General features: G+C 51.7%; 1 protein-coding gene across 8 annotated transcripts in view; it reads right to left on the bottom strand.

The window, feature by feature from the left end:
• FOXN3 (forkhead box N3) overlaps positions 1 to 25,021 on the bottom strand; it is a 461,393-nt gene that overhangs the window by 136,623 nt on the left and 299,749 nt on the right. For all 8 annotated transcript variants that reach the window (XM_027552694.1, XM_027552700.1, XM_027552693.1 and 5 more), the window contains one exon: positions 5,798 to 5,862. In XM_027552694.1, coding sequence (XP_027408495.1) covers positions 5,798 to 5,862 — 65 coding nt within the window. The remainder of the gene's footprint in view (positions 1 to 5,797; positions 5,863 to 25,021) is intronic.

Raw genomic sequence — 25,021 nt, forward strand, 5'->3', positions numbered from 1 at the left:
TACGGTCCACGGGGACACAGAGAGTGGGATGTGACTGAGCCACTGAGCACGCTACTATCTGAGACCTTTGAGAAAGGCCTCGTTCGAGGATCAGGATGTAGCCAGCAGCCACGGACCTGTCTCCTCTCCTCAGACCATCTGCTGAAGGGAAACACTCCTTCCACTGGGCTGAGCCTCAACACCATTTCGACCCACATTGGGGACATTGTTAGGACGGACCAGCGCGGTCATCTACGGGAAACCCCTGCCATTTCTGAGGTCCACTCTTTGATTCGCAGGCAAGAACATGAAACCCTAGGCATGCCATGAGGTCTGTCGGGTCACAGCGGTTATTACCAAGCAGCAGAGCTGGGACCCCAAGCAGGTCGGTCACTGGTAAGGCACGGCTCCGTCCACTAGAACTCGTTTCTGATGCACTGAGTACTTGCTGTGGAGTCTGTCACAGCAGCAAATACACCAAAGAGAGGCACTACACCGCACACATTTCAGCTGGAAAAACCCGCAGAGGAGCTCCGGAACAGAGTAAGCGGTCAGTGTCGTGGAGCAGACATACAGTAGGACTCCCCGCAGAGTGAGTCCGTGAAGCCCCTGGGAACCTGGCGTCTGAAGCAAGTCACCTCGGGGCACAGCCGACTCCCCGCAGGGTTCCCAGCTCCTTGCGCGCCCGGCGGAAGGAGCGGCGGCCTCTCCTCCGTCTGCTCCCAGCCTGTGGCGGCTCTGTCCTGCTCTGCGCGAGGGAAACGCCTGGAAGGTCTTCTTCCCATTTCACTAGTGCAGCTGGGGGGCTGTCAGAAGCGAATGGAGAGAAGCATCTGCCTGCGCGTTATGGGGGTTTATTCGAATTCCACTCCTGCGTTCTGCGGGAGCAGCGCTAGTAACAGCGGCCCCACCCAGGAGGGCCGAGAGGGTGCAGGTCTGCCTGGCGAGGGGGCGCATCGGGGTTTGAAGGGCTTTTCGAGAAGAGCGGGGAGGCGGGGTCTGCCCGGATCGCCAGTGGCGCCCGGCGGGCTTCCCCAGGGGACTCCAGCCCCATCCCCGCCTGAGGCGCGGAGACAGAGAGCAAAGGTGAGGCCGGGCCCACGCGGTCAGCGGTTAGAGCTGCGGAGGCAGCAGCTTCTCTCCGAACAAAAGCCCGTGCGGAGCTCGGGGGCCTGCAGAGCCCACGAAGGCCCCAGGCAGGCGGACGTGGAGGATCCGAGGCCCGGCGGGAACAGGAGCAGGGATGACCCGCACGGTGGAGGGAGCGCCTGCCCGGGAGCAGAGGAGGGTCAGACCAGGGCTGAGGACCGCCTCTGACTAGGGGTCGCTGGCCCACTAAAATAATTCAACCACGGCTGACGTTTAAATGAAGGAACCTAATTTTCAGTCTGAACGAGTGAATGGAATACGTGTGTATATGTGTGCAGGGGGGACAAGGGTTGGGGCTCGGGAGTTCCAAAAGGGGGAAAAAACACACAGACACACACATAAAATACCGTTTTCATTAAGAAAATAAGATGTTATTACTAATACCTAAGAAATTTTAATTTACCTAAGAAAATTTAATACTATGGCCACCTGATGCAAAGAGCTGACATTTCTTGAAAAGACCCGGATTTTGGGAAAGATTGAAGGTGGGAGGAGAAGGGGACGACAGATGAGATGGCTGGATGGCATCACTGACTCAGTGGAGATGAGTTTGAGTAAACTCTGGGAGTTGGTGATGGACAGGGAGGCCTGGTGTGCTGCAGTCCATGGGGTCGCAAAGAGTCAGACACGACTGAGCCACTGAACTGAATTGAAGAAATTTTAAAACATATTTCACAAGGACACCCTATTCCATACTCTGTAATAAGTTATAGGGGAAGAGAGTCTAAAAAGGAATAGATATATGTATATCTGGGCTTCCCAGATGGCGCTAGAGGTAAAGAACCTGCCTGCCAATGCAGGAGGCACTGGAGACTCAGGTTTGATCCCTGGATAAGGAAGATCGCCTGAAGGAGGGCATGGCAACCCACTCCACTCTTCCTGCCTGGAGAATCCCATGCACAGAGGAGCCTGGTGGGCCACAGTCCATGGGGTCACAGAGAGTCAGACATATGTGTATGTATAACTGAAGCCTTGCTGTATGCCTGAAACTAACACAACACTGTAAATCAATCATACTCCAACCAAAAGGCTTTTTTTAAAGATAGTTTAAAAAACGTATTTCACACCCAGAGATCATCACAGAGACACGCAGAGACAGGCAGAGGGGACAGCCGGGGACACCTGTCAGCTGGCCACTCCTGAGGGCTCGGAACGAGCCACGCTCATCTGTTGGGCTCCATCCTGGGTCCCCTTTAAACAAAGGGCTGGTCCCTTCTGGCGCTCAGCTAGGTGTCTATTGTACAAGATCTGAAGTGCTCTCTACCCGCCGAGACTGTGAATGTCCTAAAATTGTCTCTTGCAGCCTAAATGGCATTTAAAATAAATACTGTGAATTGATGAAATGACCAATTATGTTAAGTACCCGTGCCTGGTGTAATCCAAACCAAATCTTAGCCCATTATCCTCAAAACCGTGAGATGAATCAGCAGGCCCTCTTGCCAGTGACCCTGCAAGAACCAGATCCCAGAGGCCGCACTGGCAGCACCTCCAGCGCTTCCAGTTGATTCCTGCAATCAGTTTTACGCTGGAAAAAAATAACTGTGCTGCGTCCCTGCTCAACAGCTCAGAAACCAAGTGGCCACCAGACAATGCACGCCAGCTCCCACTGCGACCACTAGGCTACCGGGTTCCACTGGGCTCAGGCTTGTCCTTCCATTACTTCCTCTTTGGAAGCTTTTCTCCTAAGACACACCCTGGAGTGCCTGAGGCATGACTGCAAAGTGCCCACAAGGCCCTGTTTCCACGCTGGGAGCCCCACAGCACTCTCAGCCTGTCCTCTCGTGCCCGCGGGCTCCGGTGGTTCCCCCTCCGGGCGCTGCGCCACTCTGGGCACCACCCCCCTCTAACCCTTTCTCCAAGGCCTTGAGCAAGTGTCAGCTCTCCCAGGAAGTGGCGGCCCCATGTGCCCTCCCTCCTGACAAAACCAAGGCTCAGCCCTTGAAGTAACTGACCTATCTGCTCCTTCTGCAGCTTCTAGATTCCTCCAGTCTCAGCCCCTAGGGTCAGGCCACAGAGCAGGTCCTCCCCGGCCCGGGGCAGCCTGGTTCCGCTGGTTCTGCCTGTCATCAGGGCCGACGGTCACAGCTGGGCTTTGCTGGCCGGCCACTGGGTCCGTGTGTGACCAAGCTTCACCTTCTACTCTGCTCCTAGAACTCAGCTCTTTAAGGCATCTTCTTGGCCTGCTGTCCCTATGCCTGTGACTGATCCTAGTAACAGAGTTCTCTCCCAGCCTGATTATCCAGGAAAACATCTTCCTGCTTCCCACAGACACTAAAAGAAGAAAGTGGACATATACGGAAAATATCAAGTACAAAGACGAGAAAGCGGCATAAATCGGCTACGCTTTCTTCTACTTGATCCTAAGCTAAACCTTCTGCTGGCATGACTGGGCAGCTCCCTTCTTTCTCTGCCCCTGTCTTTACTGTGAAACTTTTGTTCGTGAACATCAGCAACTTCTTAATGAGCACTGTCCACCAAAGAAACCCCGACATACGACGAATATCTACAAAACAGGAGCAGGCTCACAGACCTAGCGGGCAGACTTATGGTGGTCAAGAGGGAGGGGAGAGGCTGGGGAGGGAGGGACCTGGAGTCTGGGACGGGCAGGTGCGAACTGTGACATCAGGATGGATCAACAGCCAGGTCCTACTGTAGAGCAAGGGACTCCACTCAATATCCTGTGAGCAACCACAATGGAAAAGAATATGAAAAACGTGTATATATAGATTCAGAACCAAATCAATTTGTTGTACAACAGAAACTAATACAACATTGTAAATCCTTAATAAATACCTTAATAAAATAAAAAGGTATTAATTTAGAAGAATACACATAGTTTTAAAAATCTTACCATGATGTAAGTGTCTCGCAAACTCTTTATACAGATACAGCAAGTGAAGAAACAGGAAACACCATTAATAAATCTCCACCCACTCCCAAATTCTCACCACGATCCTGATTTCCACATGTACAAAAAAAATTAATAGGACGTACTGAATTGGATGTGGATTCAACGAGCATCTGAAATCTGTAATAATTCAATTCTCAATGCCTAAGAGTAATTAGGAATGTTTAACCCTCTAAAGAACAGAAACGATGTCTACCACCCAATGAGACAGAATCTCACGATGAAATCGCTCAACTTCAGAAACCATATCAATTTTTCCCTCATGCATGTGCCCCGTAGAAATAACCAAACACTAACATGCTTAGAGCAAATCTTCCCTAATGTGGAACTTAATGAATAAAAACCCTGTAGGAAAATGCTCTCAGTAAATAAAATCACTTTTGTGAAAACAATCCAACCATGAATGACATTCATATCATTGCTACAGGTCTAGAGGAAAAATAAAGATGCGTACAACTTTGAAATCCACTCGAGAAAACCCAAAGGCTCATCATTTACACTTTCTGAAGGCAGCATTGAGTATATATTTTTTAAATTATGTCAATATTTGAAAGTGGAGGCATTTTCCAATTTTTTTCTTAAATAGGATATCTATAACGGTTATTAAAATCAGAATTAACCAGACCTGCCTGCCTAAATTTCACTGGGATCAAGCAAAGACACAAAGAAGTCTTAAGTCCCCAGTTTCGCAGGCTATATTAAAAAAGCGTGCAATTGTATGGCCTTGAGAACAACTTCACAAAGGTGACGGCATCTCTCACAGCTGCCTGAGCCACTCTGGAAACCTGAAGTTAAACACCTCTTTCCTTAGCTGCATTTCAGTCTGCTCTCCCCCACATGGCTGACCCTCGGCGTGTACTTTTAAGAAAAAGAGGCTTAGCAGCTCTCAACCAACCAAGGTTCACTAAAACTCCTCAACCTAGAGCCCAGGACAGGTCCGAAGCTCTTGGCACCAGCAACCCACTCGCTTCGGGTCAGTGGTGCCCCTGTGAGGCCCAGCCAGTCAAGAGAGGCTAGCGGCAAGGCCAAGTCAAGACCCTTGGGGGCAGCCGACTCCAGCCGGTCTGCAGGGCAGGCATTCTGAATGGTCATCTCCCCAAACACTTTCTCAAAGTAGACAGCAGGCATCTTGCTATCTTTAGCCACATAGTCTTCTTTGACTGTGGCCATTTCTAAAGACGCTTGACAGCAAAATTAGAGATGAAAGGCAGTTTGAATTCCTTGAGCGCACGGGATAGGAAGTTGTCAGGCAGCTGAGGACAGAATGGACAGCAGGGAGAACACCCCGCTGGGCCCCCCGCAACTGACGCCTGCAGGGACACGAGGTACGGGTGTGACCTCTGAACCCGCCACAGTTACCCTCTGGGCACCCATGGATGTCGGACAGCAAGCAAGAAGTGCATCTGCACGAGGCCCGAGCGCCCAAACACCCACAGCATTCCTCGGAGCCCAAGCACGGGCAATCTGTAACGGGGTTTGACTGCGGTTTTCTCAACCCATCTCTCACCATGACATCATTATGCGTAATTCCAATTTCACCAAAGCAAGCCAAGCGCTTCTCGAATCTGACCAGTGACGACAGACCAAAGAAACCGTCTCATCTCAGACCAACGAGTCACAGCAACCAGGAGACAAGGGGAGGACAGAAGAAAAAGACGTGGAGACACAGGGCCACCCCACAGGAGTCACCCAGGCAGGGGGCAGGAGTCCCCCTCTGCGAGGAGGGTGGGGGCGCGGGGGCGGGGGCGTGCAGAGACCTACCTTGCAGGAGGGCTCCGTTCCTCTTGAAGAAGGTGCTGCCTGGCCAGAGGGGTGGACCTGATGTGCTGAAACGGAAGAGAAAGCAGCGTGAGCAAGAGCCGTCCACACTCGCTCGGGGGACGGCCTACAAACACGTCCAGGTGGCTTCCAAACACCGTCCCAGCTCTGCAGTATCCACGCCCTCCGAAAACGCAGCTTTGGAGAGCGTTAGGCTCCTTGAATGATGAGTGGGCTTCATCTTCCAAAGCGCAGAACCCGTCTGTGTGGGTATTCTGATCACCGTCTCAACCCTCCTCTTTCTCTCGGGCACGGAAACCATTTGCAAGCAAACAGAAGGGCAACCTCAGTTCAACGCCAAAGCTCACAACTTTCGCTAAACTGCTCCTCACTTTATGACTTCATGAGGTCAAGAACTCCCATCCATGTCTTCTGAGGGCAGCAGGTTTTCCACCACTTCCGGTGCCAATGGCCCAGTGCAAAGGCACGCTTCCCTTCTGGCGTTTCTGCTACCACCCTTAACACACAGATCTGACCTTGAGCGCCTCCCTCTCCCCTCCCGTTTTCAATTTCTTGGCTTACAATGTTGCACTCCGTATCCTATAAAACATTTTGCAGCTATGTTACCACTCACAGTTCTGTAACAGGAGAGGCAAGAAAAGTAGAAAGATCAATGCATCACAAAGACACTTTATTACATTTATAGACGAGCATTTTCACTGTTTTAAGACACCCAGTGAAAAACTTTATAACCTAGCCAGTCTTAGGAAAATATCCTTGGAGTGGAAGGGAGGTGATTCTAAATCAAGGATTGGTTGAGATTAATGTTAGTGAGCACTTAGTCACAACTGTTACTACAGCCAGCCCCAGAGGTGGCATAAATTACTTTCTCCAAAATAGAATGTGGCAAACGATCCTGGTTAAGGCATTATCAATCACCTTCAACATTAAAAAAAAATAAAAAAGCGGGTCTGAATACACGTCTGAAGTTTGGCGAACATGAACACACACACACACACACACACACACACACACACACACACACACACACACACACAGAACAAAAGTCTGAAGGACTCGACAGTGAATGCTTCTAGAGTCAATCAGGGTCTCCAATAATGCAACTTGTTAACAAGGAGGAGAGATGTCAGGGACACACCCTGCTGACCAAGACTTCACTCCCGGGGATGCAAACGGCACAGCAGGTATGGGGACTTGTGAGGAGCAGAGAAGGGAGAGGGACAGTGCTGCCGCACACAAACGCGTCAGAATAACGTCAGACGCGTCGCAAGACGCACGGCGTGAGCCCTGACGTAAATGATGGAGCTTCTGTTTGACTCTGGCTCGGGTCCACCCCGCCCAGGGCAAGCGAGGCTGCTGTGTCCCCGCGGTGGCGCTGGCAGCAGTGGCCCCCCGCGTGCCCGGAGCCGCGCACAACAGAGGACCTGCCCGGGTCTCAGAGCCGCTGGGTGCCAGCAGCCAGCAGAGCGCTCTTCTCTCGGACTCCCGTCCGCTTCCAATCTGAGGCTGTTCAAAGTCCCATGAAGAGTGAAGTGCATGAAAATGCTTAAGAGTATCATTTCACAACCCCAGCCGGCTCCTGAGGCTTTCCCACCTTATTTTTATAAGAAAGCAGGAAACAGCCACCTGGCTGTTGCCAACACTGCATCACCTGATGTCTAAAGGGAATTAAAAACAGAGGACCTCGTTACAGAGGAGCTGCTGCTTCTGGAGAATTCAAGAACAGGCTACTATTGCAGAAGCCTCAATATTCGGCTTGCTTCCCTCCAAGTCTCCTCTTCATCCTGACCCTGATTTGGCTGAAAACGGAGTGGACAGCCGGGGTGGAGTGAACGTGGGGAAGAGAGGACGCTGGGTAAACCCAGTGCTGTAGATGCGGAACGTTCTCTGTAGGACGGAAATCCACTCAGAGACGTCTACAGCGTCCCGCTAACGCAGCTACACCCCGGCCACGGCGGGGACTGCCGTGCTGACGCACAGGGAGCCGGGCCGCCCCCTGCCCGCCCTGACGTGGCCCCTGCCGAGACGCGCATTCACCTGTGGTCTCTGTCCCTCAGGTGACCCGTTCTCTGCTGTGCTCACTGCGAAGCTTTTGGGCTTACTGGCCTTATATCTCACACTCTTCTTTGGGATGGCTGCTCCCAAATGACATCTTCTAACTGTGTTGGAGAAGACTCTTGAGAGTCCCTAGGACAGCAAGGAGATCCAACCAGTCCATTCCAAAGGAGATCGGCCTTAAATATTCATTGGAAGGAGTGACTCTGAAGCTGAAGCTCCAATAAGCTCCAATAAGCAAGCTAGTCACCTATGGAGAAAAGCCCGTTCATTGGAAAAGCCCCTGAGGCAGGAGAAGACTGAAGGCAAAAGGAGAAGGCAGAGGATGAGATATCAGATGGTGTTACAGACTCAGTGGACGTGTGTGTGTCGGTGTGTGTGTTTGTGTTGGTGTGTGTGTGTGTGTCGGGGTGTGTGTGTGTGTCAGTGTGTGTGTGTGTGTCGGTGTGTGTGTGTGTGTGTGTCGGTGTGTGTGTGTGTGTGTGTCGGTGTGTGTGTGTGTGTCAGTGTGTGTGTGTGTGAGTCACTCAGTTCCATCTGGCACTGCCATGGACTACAGGGGGGTCACGCAGTGCTGGGCGTAACCCAGCGACTCACACACGCCTCTGTCCACTGAGTCTGTGATGGCACAGGCCTTCGGTGCGGGCCCGTGGACTGCAGCCTGCCGTGAGTCTGAGCAAACTCTGGGCGACAGTGAAGGACAGGGGAGCCTGGCCCGATGCCGTCCACGGTCACAAAGAGTCAGACACAACACTGTGACTCACCAACAACTCAAGCCACCCCGGAAACCACTCACTCACATGGCAAATCAAGGGGTGGGGAGTGGGGCGGTGTTTGCGGAGGTAGATGGAGGACTCTCCTTACTCAGTGACCTAAGTGCCAGTCATCTGTGTTACCAGCGGTCACCGCCCTGGGCAGGGGCCACAGGAGCTCCTTAAGTGGGTCCTCAAATACACAGAAGAACTGTACCAAAAAGATCTTCATGACCCAGATAATCATGATGGTGTGATCACTGACATAGAGCCAGACATCCTGGAATGTGAAGTCAAGTGGGTCTTAGGAAGCATCACTACGAACAAAGCTAGTGGAGGTGATGGAATTCCAGTTGAGCTATTTCAACTCCTGAAAGATGATGCTGTGAAAGTGCTACACTCAATATGCCAGCAAATTTGGAAAACTCAGCAGTGGCCACATGACTGGGAAAGGTCAGTTTTCATTCCAATCCCAAAGAAAGGCAATGCCAAAGAATGCTCCATCTACCACACAATTGCACTCATCTCACACGTTAGTAAAGTAATGCTCAAAATTCTCCAAGCCAGGCTTCAGCAATACGTGAACCGTGAACTTCCTGATGTTCAAGCTGGTTTTAGAAAAGACAGAGGAACCAGAGATCAAATTGCCAACATGTGCTGGATCATGGAAAAAGTAAGAGAGTTCCAGAAAAACATCTATTTCTGCTTTATTGACTATGCCAAAGCCTTTGACTGTGTGGATCACAATAAACTGTGGAAAATTCTGAAAGAGATGGGAATACCAGACCACCTGACCTGCCTCTTCAGAAATCTGTTATCAGGTCAGGAAGCAACAGTTAGAACTGGACATGGAACAACAGACTGGTTCCAAATAGGAAAAGGAGTTCGTCAAGGCTGTATATTGTCACCCTGCTTATTTAACTTATATGCAGAGTACATCATGAGAAACGCTGGGCTGGAAGAAGCACAAGCTGGAATCAAGATTGCCGGGAGAAATATCAATAACCTCAGATATGCAGATGACACCACCCTTATGGCAGAAAGTGAAGAGGAACTAAAGAGCCTCTTGATGAAAGTGAAAGAGGAGAGAGAAAAAGTTGGCTTAAAGCTCAACATTCAGAAAATGAAGATCATGGCATCCGGTCCCACCACTTCATGGGAAATAGATGGGCAAACAGTGGAAACAGTGTCAGACTTTATTTTGGGGGGCTCCAAAATCACTGCAGATGGTGACTGCAGCCATGAAATTAAAAGATGCTTACTCCTTGGAAGGAAAGTTATGACCAACCTAGATAGCATATTCAAAAGCAGAGACATTACTTTGCCAACAAAGGTTTGTCTAGTCAAGGCTATGGTTTTTCCTGTGGTCATGTATGGATGTGAAAGTTGGACTATGAAGAAGGCTGAGCGCTGAAGAATTAATGCTTTTGAACTGCGGTGGTGGAGAAGACTCTTGAGAATCCCTTGAACTGCAAGGAGATCCAACCAGTCCATTCTGAAGGAGATCAGCCCTGAGTGTTCTTTGGAAGGAATGATGCTAAAGCTGAAACTCCAGTACTTTGGCTACCTCATGCGAAGAGTTGACTCATTGGAAAAGACTCTGATGCTGGGAGGGCTTGAGGGCAGGAGGAGAAGGGGATGACAGAGGATGAGATGGCTGGATGGCATCACTGACTCGATGGACGTGAGTCTGAGTGAACTCTGGGAGTTGATGATGGACAGGGAGGCCTGGCGTGCTGCGATTCATGGGGTGGCAAAGAGTCAGACACGACTGAGCGACTGAACTGAACTGAACATCCCCCCGCAGTGGTGCTCACATTCCCAAATTACAGCGGTCATCGACGCATCCAGTGGGATCCTCCCACCTGGGAGTGAGCAGGGCAGGGCCTGCCTCCCATGCCGTAGGTATGGAGGAGGAGGGACATGTCCAGATCATCAGGGCAGGTCAGCCCCAATGCGCCACAGAGACACCGGCAACAGCCTCGACTTCGTTTCTCATCGTCCGGCTTCTCTTGCAGGCTTCTGGCGCTCAGCCCTGAGCTGTTCTCCTCCATGCAAGAAGGCTGTAGATGGTGTTTCCCTAGGACTCTCTCCGAGCAAAAACCCCAGGGTAGAAAAAGCAATCAGCTCTCCATACATGACAGACAGACCCGTGGGCTCAGACCAGAAGAAATGACCCAACGCTGGCACCACAAACGTCCTATTTCAGTGGCACTCTAACACAATCCCACGACCTTCAGCCATGAAGAGCCAAACCCACATGTGGCAAAGGAAGTCGACCGATGGGTTAAGAGGGCCCGGCTTGCCAGAAAAGGCAGCCTGTGAACTGACATCTGAGAACACGGGCCCAGCTGACCATGAAGACCAGGGCTGAGCCAGCAAGTCCCAAGGGACACGCCCTACGGTCCAGGCAGCACAGCCAGAATCTGCCGGAGAAGCACTGCCCCGGGGCTCATGCTCGCTGCTAGGTTCTGGCAACTCTCAGAGGGACAGTGAAGTCAGAAGGCTGCCCGGCCCCAAGGTGGCCCTTGGTATGATGGCGTCATCGGTCATGTGACACCCATGGGCTTTCGTCACGGGCAGGACTGGCTGAATAGTAAGACCCTGGGAGGTTCTGGCAAGAACCATACCCTTATTCACCAGCCTGGAAGTTCTGTGAGCCTAAGAAAATTCAGGAAAACACTGTGTATTCTAAGTACAGTCTAAGGGCAGGAGGAGAAGAGGGCAACAGAGGATGAGATGGTTGGATGGCATCATCAACTCAACAAACATGAGTCTGAGCAAACTCCCGGAATTAGTGAAGGATAGGGAAGCCCAGTGTGCTCAGTCCACGGCGTCACAGAGTCAGACACGACCGAACAACTGAACAACAAGAACAAGTTTTTATAAAGTCTTTGTTTTTCCCTAAGAACCCAGCTGCAGAATGAGAGCTGGTAGATCTAGAAAACAGGACGCAACATGATGAACCCGGAGCACATCGTGCTGAGTGAGACACGCCAGTCACCAAGGACAAAGACCGGATGTGACCGCAGCAGTGGAGCTCACAGACAAGACAGAACGGGAGTTCCTGGAGGCTGGGGGAGGCTGCGGAGGCAGAGGGGGCAGGGAGCAGGAATAGCGACTGGGTTACTGGGTGCAGAGTTTCATTTTCGTGAGGTGAGAAGAGTTCTGTAGGTTGGTTCCCCACTGCTGTGAACGTACGTAACACTACTGAACAGTCCATTTGAATGGTTAGGATGGTACGTGTGATGGTATGTTTATTTTACACCGTAACAAAAAGTTTTAACATAAAGTGAGAGAGAGAGACACAGAGAGGGAAAGGATGAATACAAGAAGCACTCCCGAAGAAGAGCTCTGGGCAGTGAGAGATGACCTTACACGCGGTCTCTCTGAAGGTCTCTGAAGTTAACATCTCTGCCAGACCGGCCCAGAGCACACGGAAAAGCAGAAAGCCCAAACCGACCAGGCAGGGGAAAGGGAGGTGGTGACACTGGCCTGTCCCAACCCGGCCCCTCCCAAGGCTGGAGCTGGCCTGCCAGGCTTCAGGCAGCAGAGCCGGTCTCGGCCAAATTCTCAGCACTGAGAAGCATGAAGGCAATTCTGCTGGAGGCCTGATGTCTGTCACCAGACCGTGTCTCCCTGGGAACAAAACAGTCAAGGCAAGCTGTAAAGAAGGGAGAATTCCTGAAAAAAAAAAAAAAAAAAACCTTGGAATTCTACTGTTAATTCTAAGTGTGAAGTGATCACAGGATGTCACAGGAAAACAAGCATGACCTGCAGCACATGCTAACTCAGATCTGTTGGCGGAAGGATGCCAGTCCTGGAGTTTGGAATGCAGGAATCAGGGAGACTTGGGTGAGATGGTCTTAGGTTTCAGAAAACACCCATCATAATTTGAGAGGCGTCACTAAGGAGCCCTGTTGGAAGTTCAGAACTCGCAGAGGGGCTCTTGACACCTCTGCAACCTTGCAGATAAAGCAGAGCGTGCTGGCATGCAAAGGGGTCTCAGCAGCCACCCGGTTCCAGCCGAGGTCTGCTGGCAGCAGCACAAGATCTGGACTCCAGGAACCTGACTGCTGAAAACACAAGGCAGAAAGTCTTTGCATCTGTCCGCATCTCAACTCCACGCCTATAAACTGGGGACAGTAACAGTGCAGCGTTAGAGAATGAAACAGACGACACACGTACCGAGGATGCTCCGAGCACTGCAGCAATCGCAGCGGTCATCTCGATTACAAAGGTACCGCAGTCAGAGAAGCGCGGTGACGTGCCCGGCGCCCTGCTTCCTCCTACATCCCGGGGACTCTCCCAGGCTGGCTCTCACCTTCGTTTTTATGACGGAAGAACCAACCACACCTTCACCTTCCTCTTCCCCTTAAGCATGCTTTGAGAACATCCCATTTGCAAATGTTCCTCCACCCAAAGTAGCAATGAACGGTGTCTAAAAACCCATCGGCTGGGAGAGGCTGCGCCATAGATGCCAGCTTCTCTAAAGAAAGCTGTAGCCCGCCAGGCTCCTCCCTCCAGGCTCCTCCGTACATGGGACTCTCCAGGCAAGAATCCTCCTCTGGGGGTCTTCGGGACCCAGAGATTGCACCCACGTCTCTTACATCTCCTGCATTGGCGGATGGATTTTTTCCCACCACTGCCACCTGGGAAGCCCCTGACAATCACTGGGAAGGCATTAGCAACGTGATCAAACCATCACCAGCAAGGATCACAGAAGCCACAACAGAGAGCGTGGCAAGATCGCGCTGAGGGAAAAACTCGGGTCTTAGTGAGACATGAAATCCCTCTGTCATCTTGTGCTAAGTCGCGCCCTTAGCCAAATGTTAAAACTTGGAGACTCATCCAGCCTCCAACTGGATCCACCTGCAAACCATCCCTGTACGCCCACCACAGCCAAGGCCCTGGATACAGCAGGGGCAGAGGGCCTGTGAGCGTCAGACAGAGGCGGCTGCTCTGGACTAGGACCTACTGTATAATGTTAAACACATCAATAACGTTTCACAGAATACGCTAAGAAGTTCAGGGCTGCCCTCCTCAAATGCGTTTGAGAGGTGATGCTGACCTGAGCCAGGGTTTCGTGACCTCAGCGCTGCTGACCTTTGGGGCCGGATGCTCTCTGTGGTGGGGGCTGCCCTGTGGGTCCTGCGGTGTTCGGCAGCCTCCCTGCCTCCACCCGCTGGATACCAGCACCGATTCTCCTCAGCTATAACAAATGAAAAGTGTCTCGGGGCCTCCCTGGTGGTCCAGTGGTTAAGAGCTCATCCTGCAACGTGGGGGACGTGGGTGCAATCCCTGCTCAGGGAGCTAAGATTCCACATGCCACAGAGCAACTGAGTCTGTGCACCACAGAGAGTCCACGCACGCGACAAAGGAGCCCACACGACGCGGTGACGATCCAGAGGGGCCCAGCTAAGGCCCGGCACAGCCAAATAAATAAATGAACGGATGAGACTCACTGCAGGGGACGCAGGTTCAATCCCTGGTCAGGAAACTAAGATCTCACATGCCATGCAGTGCAGCCAAAAAATTAAAAATTATAATAATAAAATTAAAAATAAAAATGCCTCCAGACACTAAGAGAGCTAGTTCTTAGGTAGGTTGATAAGGAGTCCAGGCCCTCGAGGAAGAGGAGGAGGAGAGGGGAGGGGGAGGAAGGGGGAGGGGGAGGGGGGAGAGAAGGGACTTTTTTCTCTACATTCCTCCTTCTTAGTCACTAAGACCTCTTTTCTTAAGCCCTGAACTGTTATGGCAACAATCTATTTCACCTAAGACTACCTTTCTTTAAGCCAGGAGCTAATGATTACACAACAAACAGCACATCTTGCCAGAGGCTATGTTTTCCCTTAAGCGCTGCGCTAATAATTATATAACAACAATGTATCTTGCTCGAGGACTTGTTTCTCCTTAACAGAAACCATCTGACTAATCCTGTTATGGTAAGAAGTATGTTGTGAGAGTGGGTCTGGAAAGACCCTTACAACCTTGAGACTTTCTTTTGATTTATTGTTGGTGGACACGACTGAGCGACTGGACTGAACTGAACCGACTGAAAAAGTATATAGATCCCTTGCTAAGACTGGCCACAGGGCACTCTCTGCCCCCTTCTGATGTCTATGTCAGAAGCTTCTCTGTCCCTTTTCCACTGTAAGAAGCTCTGAGTGACTGAAGCCGCATCTTGGGTCCCAAAGCGAAACTCTCTCCTTCAGAGATCGCGAGTCCCACACGGTTCGCTATCAACACTCCCGTGTGTCCTCTGGAAGATGAAACCGCCCCCTGCCAAAAACCACTACCTATGGTCAGCAACTCCACTAGGCTGGCCTCACGCTTCTCTCCATCCACCAAGCCCCAAACCTGCCTTGCCACACCTCATCAGGCAGAGACGTCACCCCTCTTTTCTGGAGCCAAAGCCGAGCCGGAGAAGCTCACTCATCCCCGTTATATCTACCCGTGTCTGCTCCTCCTCTGCTCAAGCAACATCCCTACTGCCCTCTCCTCCTCTGGACTCTTCCCTCCCTCCGCCACCCCTGGTCTCCGCTCACCTCCCACTGCCAGAACCAGCAACTTCTTAGCCTGCCCGTCATCCAACATCACCCAGTGCCTCCAGACCCACCTGGCCCCATCACCCTGCCGCGTGCTAGCGAAGACGGGGCTGGGCGCGCGCCGAGCTCTCCTCTCTGGGTCACGGGGGCCCCCGCCCAGAGCCGAGGCCCGGATGACTGCAGCCTGGCCCCCCAGCGTGGTGCCTGCCCACGTGCACCAAGGCGAGGCTGACCTTATTATTACTGGTCTTTCCTAATTACACAATGAGTCTGGGTTTGGCTGGGTTTTGGCCCTGGCCTGTAGGCTCCAGTCCCATCCTGAGTTCTGCAGTTTCCGAAGTCCGCTCCCCTTGGCTGAAAGGTCTTGCTCCAGCGTTCTCTTCGCCTGATCAACTCCCACCCACCCTTGACGGTTCAACTCACATCCTGGGTCGTTTGCTGGTCTCCCTCACTGGTACCTCTCCCCACTCTCAATTTGGTGATTTCCGTATACTCAGTTTGGCAACCCATCCTCTGGTGGTTCCCGACTTGATGCCTTATACCTTGAATTCTCTTCCCATAGATGTGCACCTTTCCAAAGCCCAGGAACCCCATGGAGGTAGGGACCCTCAGAATTTAGCCATGTTCATTGCACACAAGGGCTGGTGTCAACCCTAACCCTAACCCTAAACAGAATCATTTCACACAGTAAGATTTCTTAAAAAAATCTCTTGGTAGACACAATTGTCTTACAAATGAACTAGCCTATACAGTAAGTAACACGTCTTCTTCCGCTACCATCATCTCAGATAAAAACTTAAAAATCTTTAAAAATGGAAACAAAATTACAAATCTCATCTTTGATTGTAAGTAATACATTTGGTAATTGGGACTCCCCTTTTCTGTGATTTCTTGATTACTCAGGAATACATAAATAACTAGATAAGTACATGCATATTTTTGATACTATGGAATACCTGTTTGAGTAGACTGAAGAAAGGCTGCTGGAAACCTGGGCTGCAGTTTGAGAGGCACCAGCGAGATGCGTCTCAGGAACAGATGCAAAGGTGCTGTCATTATCTTTGTGCTACACAGTTTCTAATTTTACATATGAAAACCAAGGCATCATTCAGCATAAAGTACATTATTTGCATGACATATTTGCATTTGTAAAACACCCACATTTACTTTTACTGCTTAATGGGCCTGGTTAAAATGGGCCACTCTGTATAAATGGAGCACACTGGTTCCCAACTCAATGGTGCTGATAAGAAAACGGCTCCTTTTAGATGCAAATGAACCTACTAATCACAATTAAAATGGTGGAGTTGAGGAAAGCTGAGCAGCTGTTCCAAGAGCTACAACTCTCGGGCCAGTTTGCTGTTGATCAGTCGCTCGGTTGTGCCCAGCTCTCTGCGACCCCATGGCCCGCAGCCCGCCAGGCCTCCCTGTCCATCACCATCTCCCGGAGTTTACTCAAACTCACGTCCATTGAGTCAATGATGCCATCCAGTCATCTTATTCTCTGTCGCCCCTTTCTTGTCCTGCCCTCAATCTTTCCCAGCATCAGGGTCTTTTCCAATGAATCAGTTCTTTGCATCAGGGGGCCCAAGTATCTTCGCATACTTTGTGAAGTCGGCTGGCCTCAGGGCCAGTTCGGTTCCAGCTTAATCTCGGGAGTAGCCCAGGACTCCCCAGAGTCTGCCCCAGAGTTCTCTGCCCAGGGGCCAATGGGATGAGCTCAGCTTTTTTAAAGGCAGTTTGCCCAGGACTCCCCAGAGTCTGACCCAGAGTTCTCTGCCCAGGGGCCAATGGGATGAGCTCAGCTTTTTTAAAGGCAGTTTGGGGAGGTCAGAAGTGAAGTGAAGTCGCTCAGTCATGTCCGACTCTTTGCAACCACATGGACTGTAGCCTACCAAGCTTCTCAGTCCATGGGATTTTCCAGGCAAGAGTACTGGAGTGGGTTGCCATTTCCTTCTCCAGGGGATCTTCCCGACCCAGGGATCGAACCCGGGTCTCCCGCACTGTAGGCAGACGCTTTATGCTCTGAGCCACCAGGGAAGCCCTGGGGAGGTTAGAGGGAACTCCCAAATCTGGACTGACTGCGCAAGTGTGGTCATCAGCCAAGTTCAACGGACATAACTGGAGCAGAAGGAAGGAAGGCTGCGTTTTAAGGCTCAAGGAGGAGAGGCAAGACACAAAGGAATTAACTGGGGCCTTCCCTTGAAACCGTGTGGCCACTATGGAGAACGGCGTGGAGGGTCCTCAGTCACACACAGACTCTCCGCAGGACGTGGGAGCTCCACCTCTGGGCAGAGGCTCAAAAGAGCTGAAAGCAGGAACTCAAACAGTTGCTCACATGCCCATGTTCACAGGCGCACTATTCACAAAAGACAAGCGCGGAAGCAACCAGCGTCCATGGATGATGAATGGATACAGGCTATTTGGTAAATATATGCAATGGAATTTTATTCAGCCTTAAAAGAAAAAGAAAGTTTCGACACCTGCTATAACATAGGTGAACCTTCAGTGGCTCAGGGGGTAAAGAGCTTGCCTGCAACTCGGGAGACCTGGGTTTGATCCCTGGGTGGGGAAGACCCCCTGGAGGAGGGAATGGCAACCCACTCCAGTACTCCTGCCTGGAGAATCCCATAGACAGAGGAGTCTGGCGGGCTACGGTCCATGGGTCGGAAACAGTTGGACACGCCGGAGCGGGTTCACTTTCTATCACACAAAACAAACGAATACTGTGTGATCCTGCTTAACTCAGAACAGTCGGATTCATGAGAGACAAAGCAGAATGGTGGTCGCCAGGGGCTGCGAGGAGAAGGCGGCAGGAGTCGTCGAAGGGCACAGAGTCTCAGGCTTCCAAGATGAAGGTGCTTCTGCAGAGAATGGGCGGGGCAGCTGCAAGACAGTGTGGAGGACCTCAATGCCACTGGACTGCGCGCTTACGAACGACCAAGGCGGTACATTCATAACCTGTGTATTTTACTCTAATTACAAACAAGTAGTACTAGCTGTGTGTGTGTGTGTGTGTGTGTGTGTCTGTGTCAGTCTCTGAGTCATGTCCGACTCTGCGACCCCAAGGACTATGGCCCGCCAGGCTCTTCTGTCCATGGAATTTTCCAGGCAAGAATACTGGAGTGGATTGCCATTCCCTTCTCCACGGGATCTTCCCAACCCAGGGATTGAACCAGGGTCTCCTGCATTGCGGGCGGATTCGTTACTTTCTGAGCCACCAGAGAAGCCCAGCTAAGTAGCTAGATAAGAAAATAAATACACAACCATCCCCTACTGGCCTGCTAGACGCTCCGGCAGGGCAGGAGGCACCTCGCGCCTCTGCGCTAAGGCTCCGGAAACAGGAGCTGGCTTGCCCATCTTTCTCAGACTCGCCCACTCACTGAATAACACCATCTTCACACCTGCTGTGGGAACAATGCAATGAGGAAACCATCCTGTCCTCCAAGAGGCAGGGACATAGCTGGGCAAGTAGATAAAGAATCCGGGGCTGTTCAGACCATGACACAGAGGTCTGGACCCTACTGCCCTTGGGTCCCTCGGCTACTGAGCTATGACTGAAAACAGAGACTAGCCCCTTCTGCACAACAGCCCGCCTGATGGGCAGAAACTCTGGGTGCGTCTCCCAAGAGGCCTTCCCTGATTTGATCTTCATCTGTCCCTCCTCTGAGGCCTGGCAGCTGTGCCATCAACACAGACTTGAACATTAACTGTCCTGCCAGGTCCCCAGCTGCCTCCCCGGGGAACCTGTGGGTATTATTCAGTCGCTCAGTCGTGTCTGACACTTTGCCCTCATGGACTACAGCCCACCAGGCTCCGCTGTCCATGGGATTTCCTAGGCAGCAGTACTGGAGTGGGCTGCAGTTTCTCCAGAGGATCTACCCGAACCAGGGACACTGGCAGGCGGGTTCTTTACCACCTTGTGAGCTGGGAACCCCAGGGAGGCCACAGACTCCCCAAGAGCGTCATGACCTTGCTGGGTGCTCAGCACCAGAGCTGGAAACTTGTCCCTGCTTTGGAAACACTGGTTATTATCCAAGCCCAGAGAGCAGCCCCCGGCATACTTTTAGAGGCATTTCTGGAGGGTTGAAACCCAGAGGCTTTGTCAAGGAACTCCTCCAACACGGAGTCACTGCCCACAGACAGACACCACAAAGCCTCTAGGAGCGGCTTGTGTGAGGCCGCGTGGCTGGGCGAGAGAGGCCGACGGGGACCCTGGGCAGCCCTGCCCCCAGCCAGGAGGGGCGGCAGGGTGTCCAGACCACGAGCCCAGCCCTGGATCCTTCCCTTGGCAGTGGTTTAGTGGAGGCCTTGATGACTGTGCCAGGCGGCTCCAGCCTAACAGGTGGAACCCGCTGGGCACCTGAGCGTCATGTAGTCGCAGAGAAGGGTAAGTGGCCTTTCCCCCAAATTCACTCCTCTAAGTGGAAAGCACCTCTTGAGTGAAAACACCATTCTGCCTTGCAATCCTCCCACCCTCTCCCACCACCAAGACGCGGGAAGGACCAGCCACACACCCGTCTCCTGCCCTGGGTCTGAGCGGTGTTTTCAGGCCGTGACGACCGCACGCTGCCCAGCACAGATAACGCCAGTAGCGCTGAAACAGCTTCCAGAGAAAAACCTCGGTAACAGTGCGAAAGCCACCACGACCTATTTATCTTTCAGGCTCGTGGAGATCAAGAGATATAAACATTTAATCCACGTTTTGGACACAGTTTGATTCCCAAAACAATGCTGAAAGCCAATCACGGATGAGAAAATGATCGTTTGTGGGGAAACTGGTTTACCCCGACTCTTAATTTCCTCTCTTTGAGGGCCAGGCTCACCCGAGACCCTATCAAGACGATAGACATACACGCTGAGCGTGGAAAGCGGCTGCTGTGCAGCTGGGCACCTCTGTCTACATGTTCTATTACGGGCACCAAATCTAGGCACTAAAAAGCTGAAGCTGCACATAACAGCAGGAAAGTTCATTTTTTAAAAAATATTTCTCCTGTGGTTTATTTCTCCTATGGTTTATTTATCTAGTTATAGTTGGCTTTGAAGCAACAAAAAGCAATTTTCCATTTCCAAAAAGCAATCTCTTACATCTGCGAGGCAGCAAATCCTGTGATCGGCCTCAGCATCTCAACTTGCCTTTGCCCTCCCACTCCCGACGGAGCGCGAAGGGCTGGACCCCCTTCAGAGCCGCCCTCACCTTCTCCTGTCCCCTGACCCCCGGCCACCTCCCTAGGCTGGTGCCAAGCTGTGGCTTGCTTGGGACTCTCTTATTCTCAAATCGCCCCATGTGTACGCTGCGTGCGTGCCAAGTCACTCACTCATGTCCGATTCTGTGAGACCTCAGGGACTGCAGCCTGCCAGGCTCCTCTGTCCACGGGATTCTCCAGGCAAGGATACTGGAGTGGGTTGCCACTTCCTTCTCTAGGAGATCTTCCCAACCCAGGGGTCGAACCTGCACCTCTTACGTCTCCTGCATTGGCAAGCGGGTCCTTTACCACCAGCGCCACCTGGGAAGCCCGGAGTGTACCCTGCTGCTGCTGCTGTCACTTCAGTCGTGTCCGACTCTGCACGACCCCAGAGACGGCAGCCCACCAGGCTCCCCCGTCCCTGGGATTCTCCAGGCAAGAACACTGGAGTGGGTTGCCATTCCTTCTCCAATGCATGAAAGTGAAAAGTGAAAGTGAAGTCGCTCAGTCGTGTCCGCTCTTAGTGACCCCATGGACTGCAGCCCACCAGGCTCCTCTGTCCATGGGACCTTCCAGGCAAGAGTACTGGAGTGGGGTGCCATTGCCTTCTCCAGTGTACCCTGAGCCCCACTCAATGAAACCAGAGAAGAAATGACTGGGAAACCTAAGGAGGCTGATCTGCAGGTGGACCAGATCTTATATAACTGACTCTTCCACACCTAAAACTTCACGCCCATTTGATTCTTCCAGAAAACCTACAGAAACACCCATTCCTCTCCTTAAATGACGATGAGGCAAATAATGTTGCTAAACTTCCTTACAGCTTAAAGTCAAGGAGAGCATACTTTCAGTAACACTACTTCTTGGCCACAGTTACAGAGATGGGGGTGTTGAGGGCTGTGGTTTACACAATTCCATGGTACATGGTGACTGCTGGAACACTTCTTCCTGGGTGTAAACAGTCAGTGATGAAATTAAAGGACACCTGCTCCTTGGAAGGAAAGCTATGACAAACCTAGACAGCTTATTAAAAAGTAGAGACATTACTTTGCCAACAAAGGTCCGTCTAGTCAAGGCTATGGTTTTGCCAGTGGTCATGTATGGATGTGAGAGTTGAACTGTGAAGAAGGCTGAGCGCCAAAGAATTGATGCTTTTGAACTGTGGTGTTGGAGAAGACTCTTGAGAGTCCCTTGGACTGCAAGGAGATCCAACCAGTCAATCCTAAAGGAGATCAGTCCTGGGTGTTCATTGGAAGGACTGATGCTGAAGCTGAAACTCTAATACTTTGGCCACCTGATTCGAAGAGCTGACTCATTGGAAAAGACTCTGATGCTGGGAAAGGTTGAAGGTGGGAGGAGAAGGGGATTACAGAAGATGAGAGGAGAAGGGGGTTACAGAAGATGAGGTGGTTGGATGGCATCACCGACTCAACGGACATGAATCTGAGTAAACTCCAGGAGTTGGTGATGGACAGGGAGGCCTGGCGTGCTGCAGTCCATGGGGTCGCAGAGTCAGACACAACTGAGTGACTGAATGATGACAACACAGTCAGTGTGGCTGGGAGAGAGTTTTTTTGTGTTCCTTCCTTTTGTTCTACACGTCCCGCTTCTTTGAATCACCCCATAATTGATGCTTGAAGAGTATCCAGGAAAACCTTGGCTTCCTGAAACTTCTGGGAGAACTTGACTCCTACAGGCAGATGCTGCTTCCTGGTGCCTGGTCATAACGCTCACCGGTGAGTGTCTGCTGACCACACGCAGTGCATACTCCACGTCCAGGGCTCCGCCTGTCCTCACAGGTGCCCCTGAAAGACACGGTCCCGGCCCCGCCGCAGCCACTCGCTCGCAGAGCCCAGCACGAAACCCTGTTGGAAAGGCCTTCCTATCGTGCCACTTCCGCATCTTCCAAGGCAATGCCGCGTAGACGCAGGTAGCTTCAGGCCCACGTCCCAGGCTCGCCCTTCCGGGGACGACACTCACAGGTACGGCATCCTTACCACGCGTGCACGAATTGAACTGCCACCCCTTCACATCCACAGATGTCCAGACTTTCCTTAGCAGCGACTCGGTGGCAGTGTTTATACAATTCAGTCAGCGGTCCACGCGAAACTGTTTCCGGGGCTTCCCGTGCGCTGTGACAGACACTCCCGACTGTCCTAACTCTGAGCGATCAGCGTCCTCTCCTACGGCCCCTCGTCTTATTCTGTGTGTGGTTTCTTTTTTGCTCTGGCCACACCAGGCTGTTCCCGTGCCCCCAGACACACCCGAAGCCTCTTACCTCCGTCTTTGCTCCCTCAGCTGCCCCCCTGGAAACACTCCCTCCCTCTACTGTTCTCTTTGCAAACTCTCACGCGCTCTGGAAGATTCTGCTCCTCCCGCCTCCCTGCACCTCCGTGCACGCCTGCCCCACGCCGTTCGCCCCGGGCAGCACACTGGATCGTAGTGTATTTGTTTACGGGGCCAGACTGTCAGCTCCGGGCAGAGGACGAGGATTCTTCCGTGGGTCGAAAGTTCTCAGCAGCTGTATCTTAGAGCAGGTGTTCAATAAATGGCCCCCAGAAAAAGACTCGCCCAGTGCAGTCTGGAGCGCAGGTATCGGGATCTTCATCTTGCAGCTAAGAACACCTCGTTCAGAAAGGTGAAGCCACGAGGGCCCAGCCGCTCGCCGGTGGCCCACGCTCTTTTCACGGCACCACGACACCGATATAACCCAACTCTCATTTCCTGTTGTCCCGTGGGTTTTGTGACCTACAGGAAAAAAAAAAGTTTACCAGACGCTCCTGCGCCTCCATACACTGCCTTCTTTGCAGAATGGACGCCTGGAAGGGCAGTCGTATAACTCACCATTATCAGTGCGTCCAGTTTAACTCAGAGTCCAGGCAGCCAAGCGCTAGATTAACATCACTCTTCTCCGCAGAGGCGATGGGGGCTCACAACAGGCCCAAGATGCCTGCATGACTCTGAAGAAGAGATTTACACACTCCTTGTCTCCCACAGAAATGGACTCAAGGGCTGCGGCAGTGCATAAACGATCCTCTCTTCCCACTGTTTATAGTTGAAAGCAGCCGTTTCCAGCTTCTTGCCGGTGATCACTCCACTAAAAATAGCTTTGATGCTGTCACACGCAAACTTCAGCGGAACCTGAAGGCAGTCCCCTTTCAGTTCTGAGCGGGCTCAACTTTAAAGGAGAGGCAGCTGTTAGCATACTCCAGCGTGTTTACACGATGCTGAAGTACTCTGGCTCGTAGTGGAAAGAGAGGGAATAAAACACACACACACCACGAAACAGGGACACAGATGGGCCTGCAGCCTCCGGTGCTGGCAGCTCTTCCCGCTGAGCTGGAACCCCGGCAGAACTGTGGGCTGACAGAGAAAACCCAAACCGCCCAGCTGGAAGGGGCAACTGACCCATGACGAAGCCAAGAGGAGGTGTTTCCTGCCAGGGGAGGTTCCCCACTCTGCTTGAGGTCAGGCTCGGGGAGGCGGCCAAGAAAGCGGTGCTTTACAGAGAGCAGGACTTACAGACGGAAACTGACCTTCCGCGCCACCGCCTCCCTTTCTGGCCCGAAGGACCCATTTGCTGGGTCTCCCCTACCTTCAGCCCGGGGTTAAGTGAGAAAGTGGACGCACAGTGCCTGCTGGGGTGTGTGACCCCTAATGAGACAACCCACAGTGTCCTTTAGAAACCGGTGACCAGAGAGAGAGTGTCTAGGGTCAAGTCTGGAATACAGGCAGCTTCATTTAAAAAAAAAAAAAAAAAAGGCATCCACCAAATAAACTGTTTTTTTTCCTCCTTCTTAATCCTAAGGTCCAGAAGATGACTCACACCGTATTTGCTTACGAAGGGAGAATTCATTTCCCGATGTTTTGTCCCAGAAAACTTCTGCAGGGAGCCTGGCTGCGCTGAAATGCGGGGGGCCCCGGGACCCCGGCTGCCGCGGGACCCCTCACACTGGCCGGCTGTTCGCCGCTGGCCCCCAGGGTACGCAGACTGAGGTCAAGGGTGGCAGAGTGGTGGTACCTGCCCAGGAACCAGAGGCCTCGCTAGGGACATTCATGCTGCAAGTCCACACGCGTTTCACAACCTGTACTTTAACAGAAACCTCAGATTCTTTGAAGGAGAGCTGGAGAAAACAACACCTCTATTACCTCGCAGTCCCATTCGAAGAGCTCTGGGGCTGTGAGCAGTCATCGACTCAAGCACAAGAACATGCTATAAATTTCAGTGGCACATCAAGGTTGTATCAGCAGAGGAATTTATCACCTAAGTTGTATGTATTTGAACAACAGAACAGACTTCATACACTGCTGTATCTTTAACACTCATTTTTTGGTTAACAAGACAAAAGAATTTACAGTTACTGCCAAGAGCTTGCTGGCAGCTAATACCCCGATTAGCTGTTGCCTGGCAACAGTCATGCATGCTTCCTCCCTAATCAGGAAGAACCACCGCTAAATCTAGACTAATTACAAAATGGGACAAATATTTAAAGCTTTATATTTATTAAGGATTTGAGGAGGGTATCCTAATAAGAACAACTCCTATTAAACAAATATAAGTACAACAGCTATCTATCTGGGTTTCGTTGTTCCACGCTACGTAGATCATTTTAGGAAAGCTGGATGTTTCTGCACCTTTCTTAATTTCTCCAAATATTGCACTTA

The sequence above is a fragment of the Bos indicus x Bos taurus genome, chromosome 10, assembly GCF_003369695.1.
Source record: "Bos indicus x Bos taurus breed Angus x Brahman F1 hybrid chromosome 10, Bos_hybrid_MaternalHap_v2.0, whole genome shotgun sequence".
Taxonomy (NCBI): Eukaryota; Metazoa; Chordata; class Mammalia; order Artiodactyla; family Bovidae; genus Bos; species Bos indicus x Bos taurus.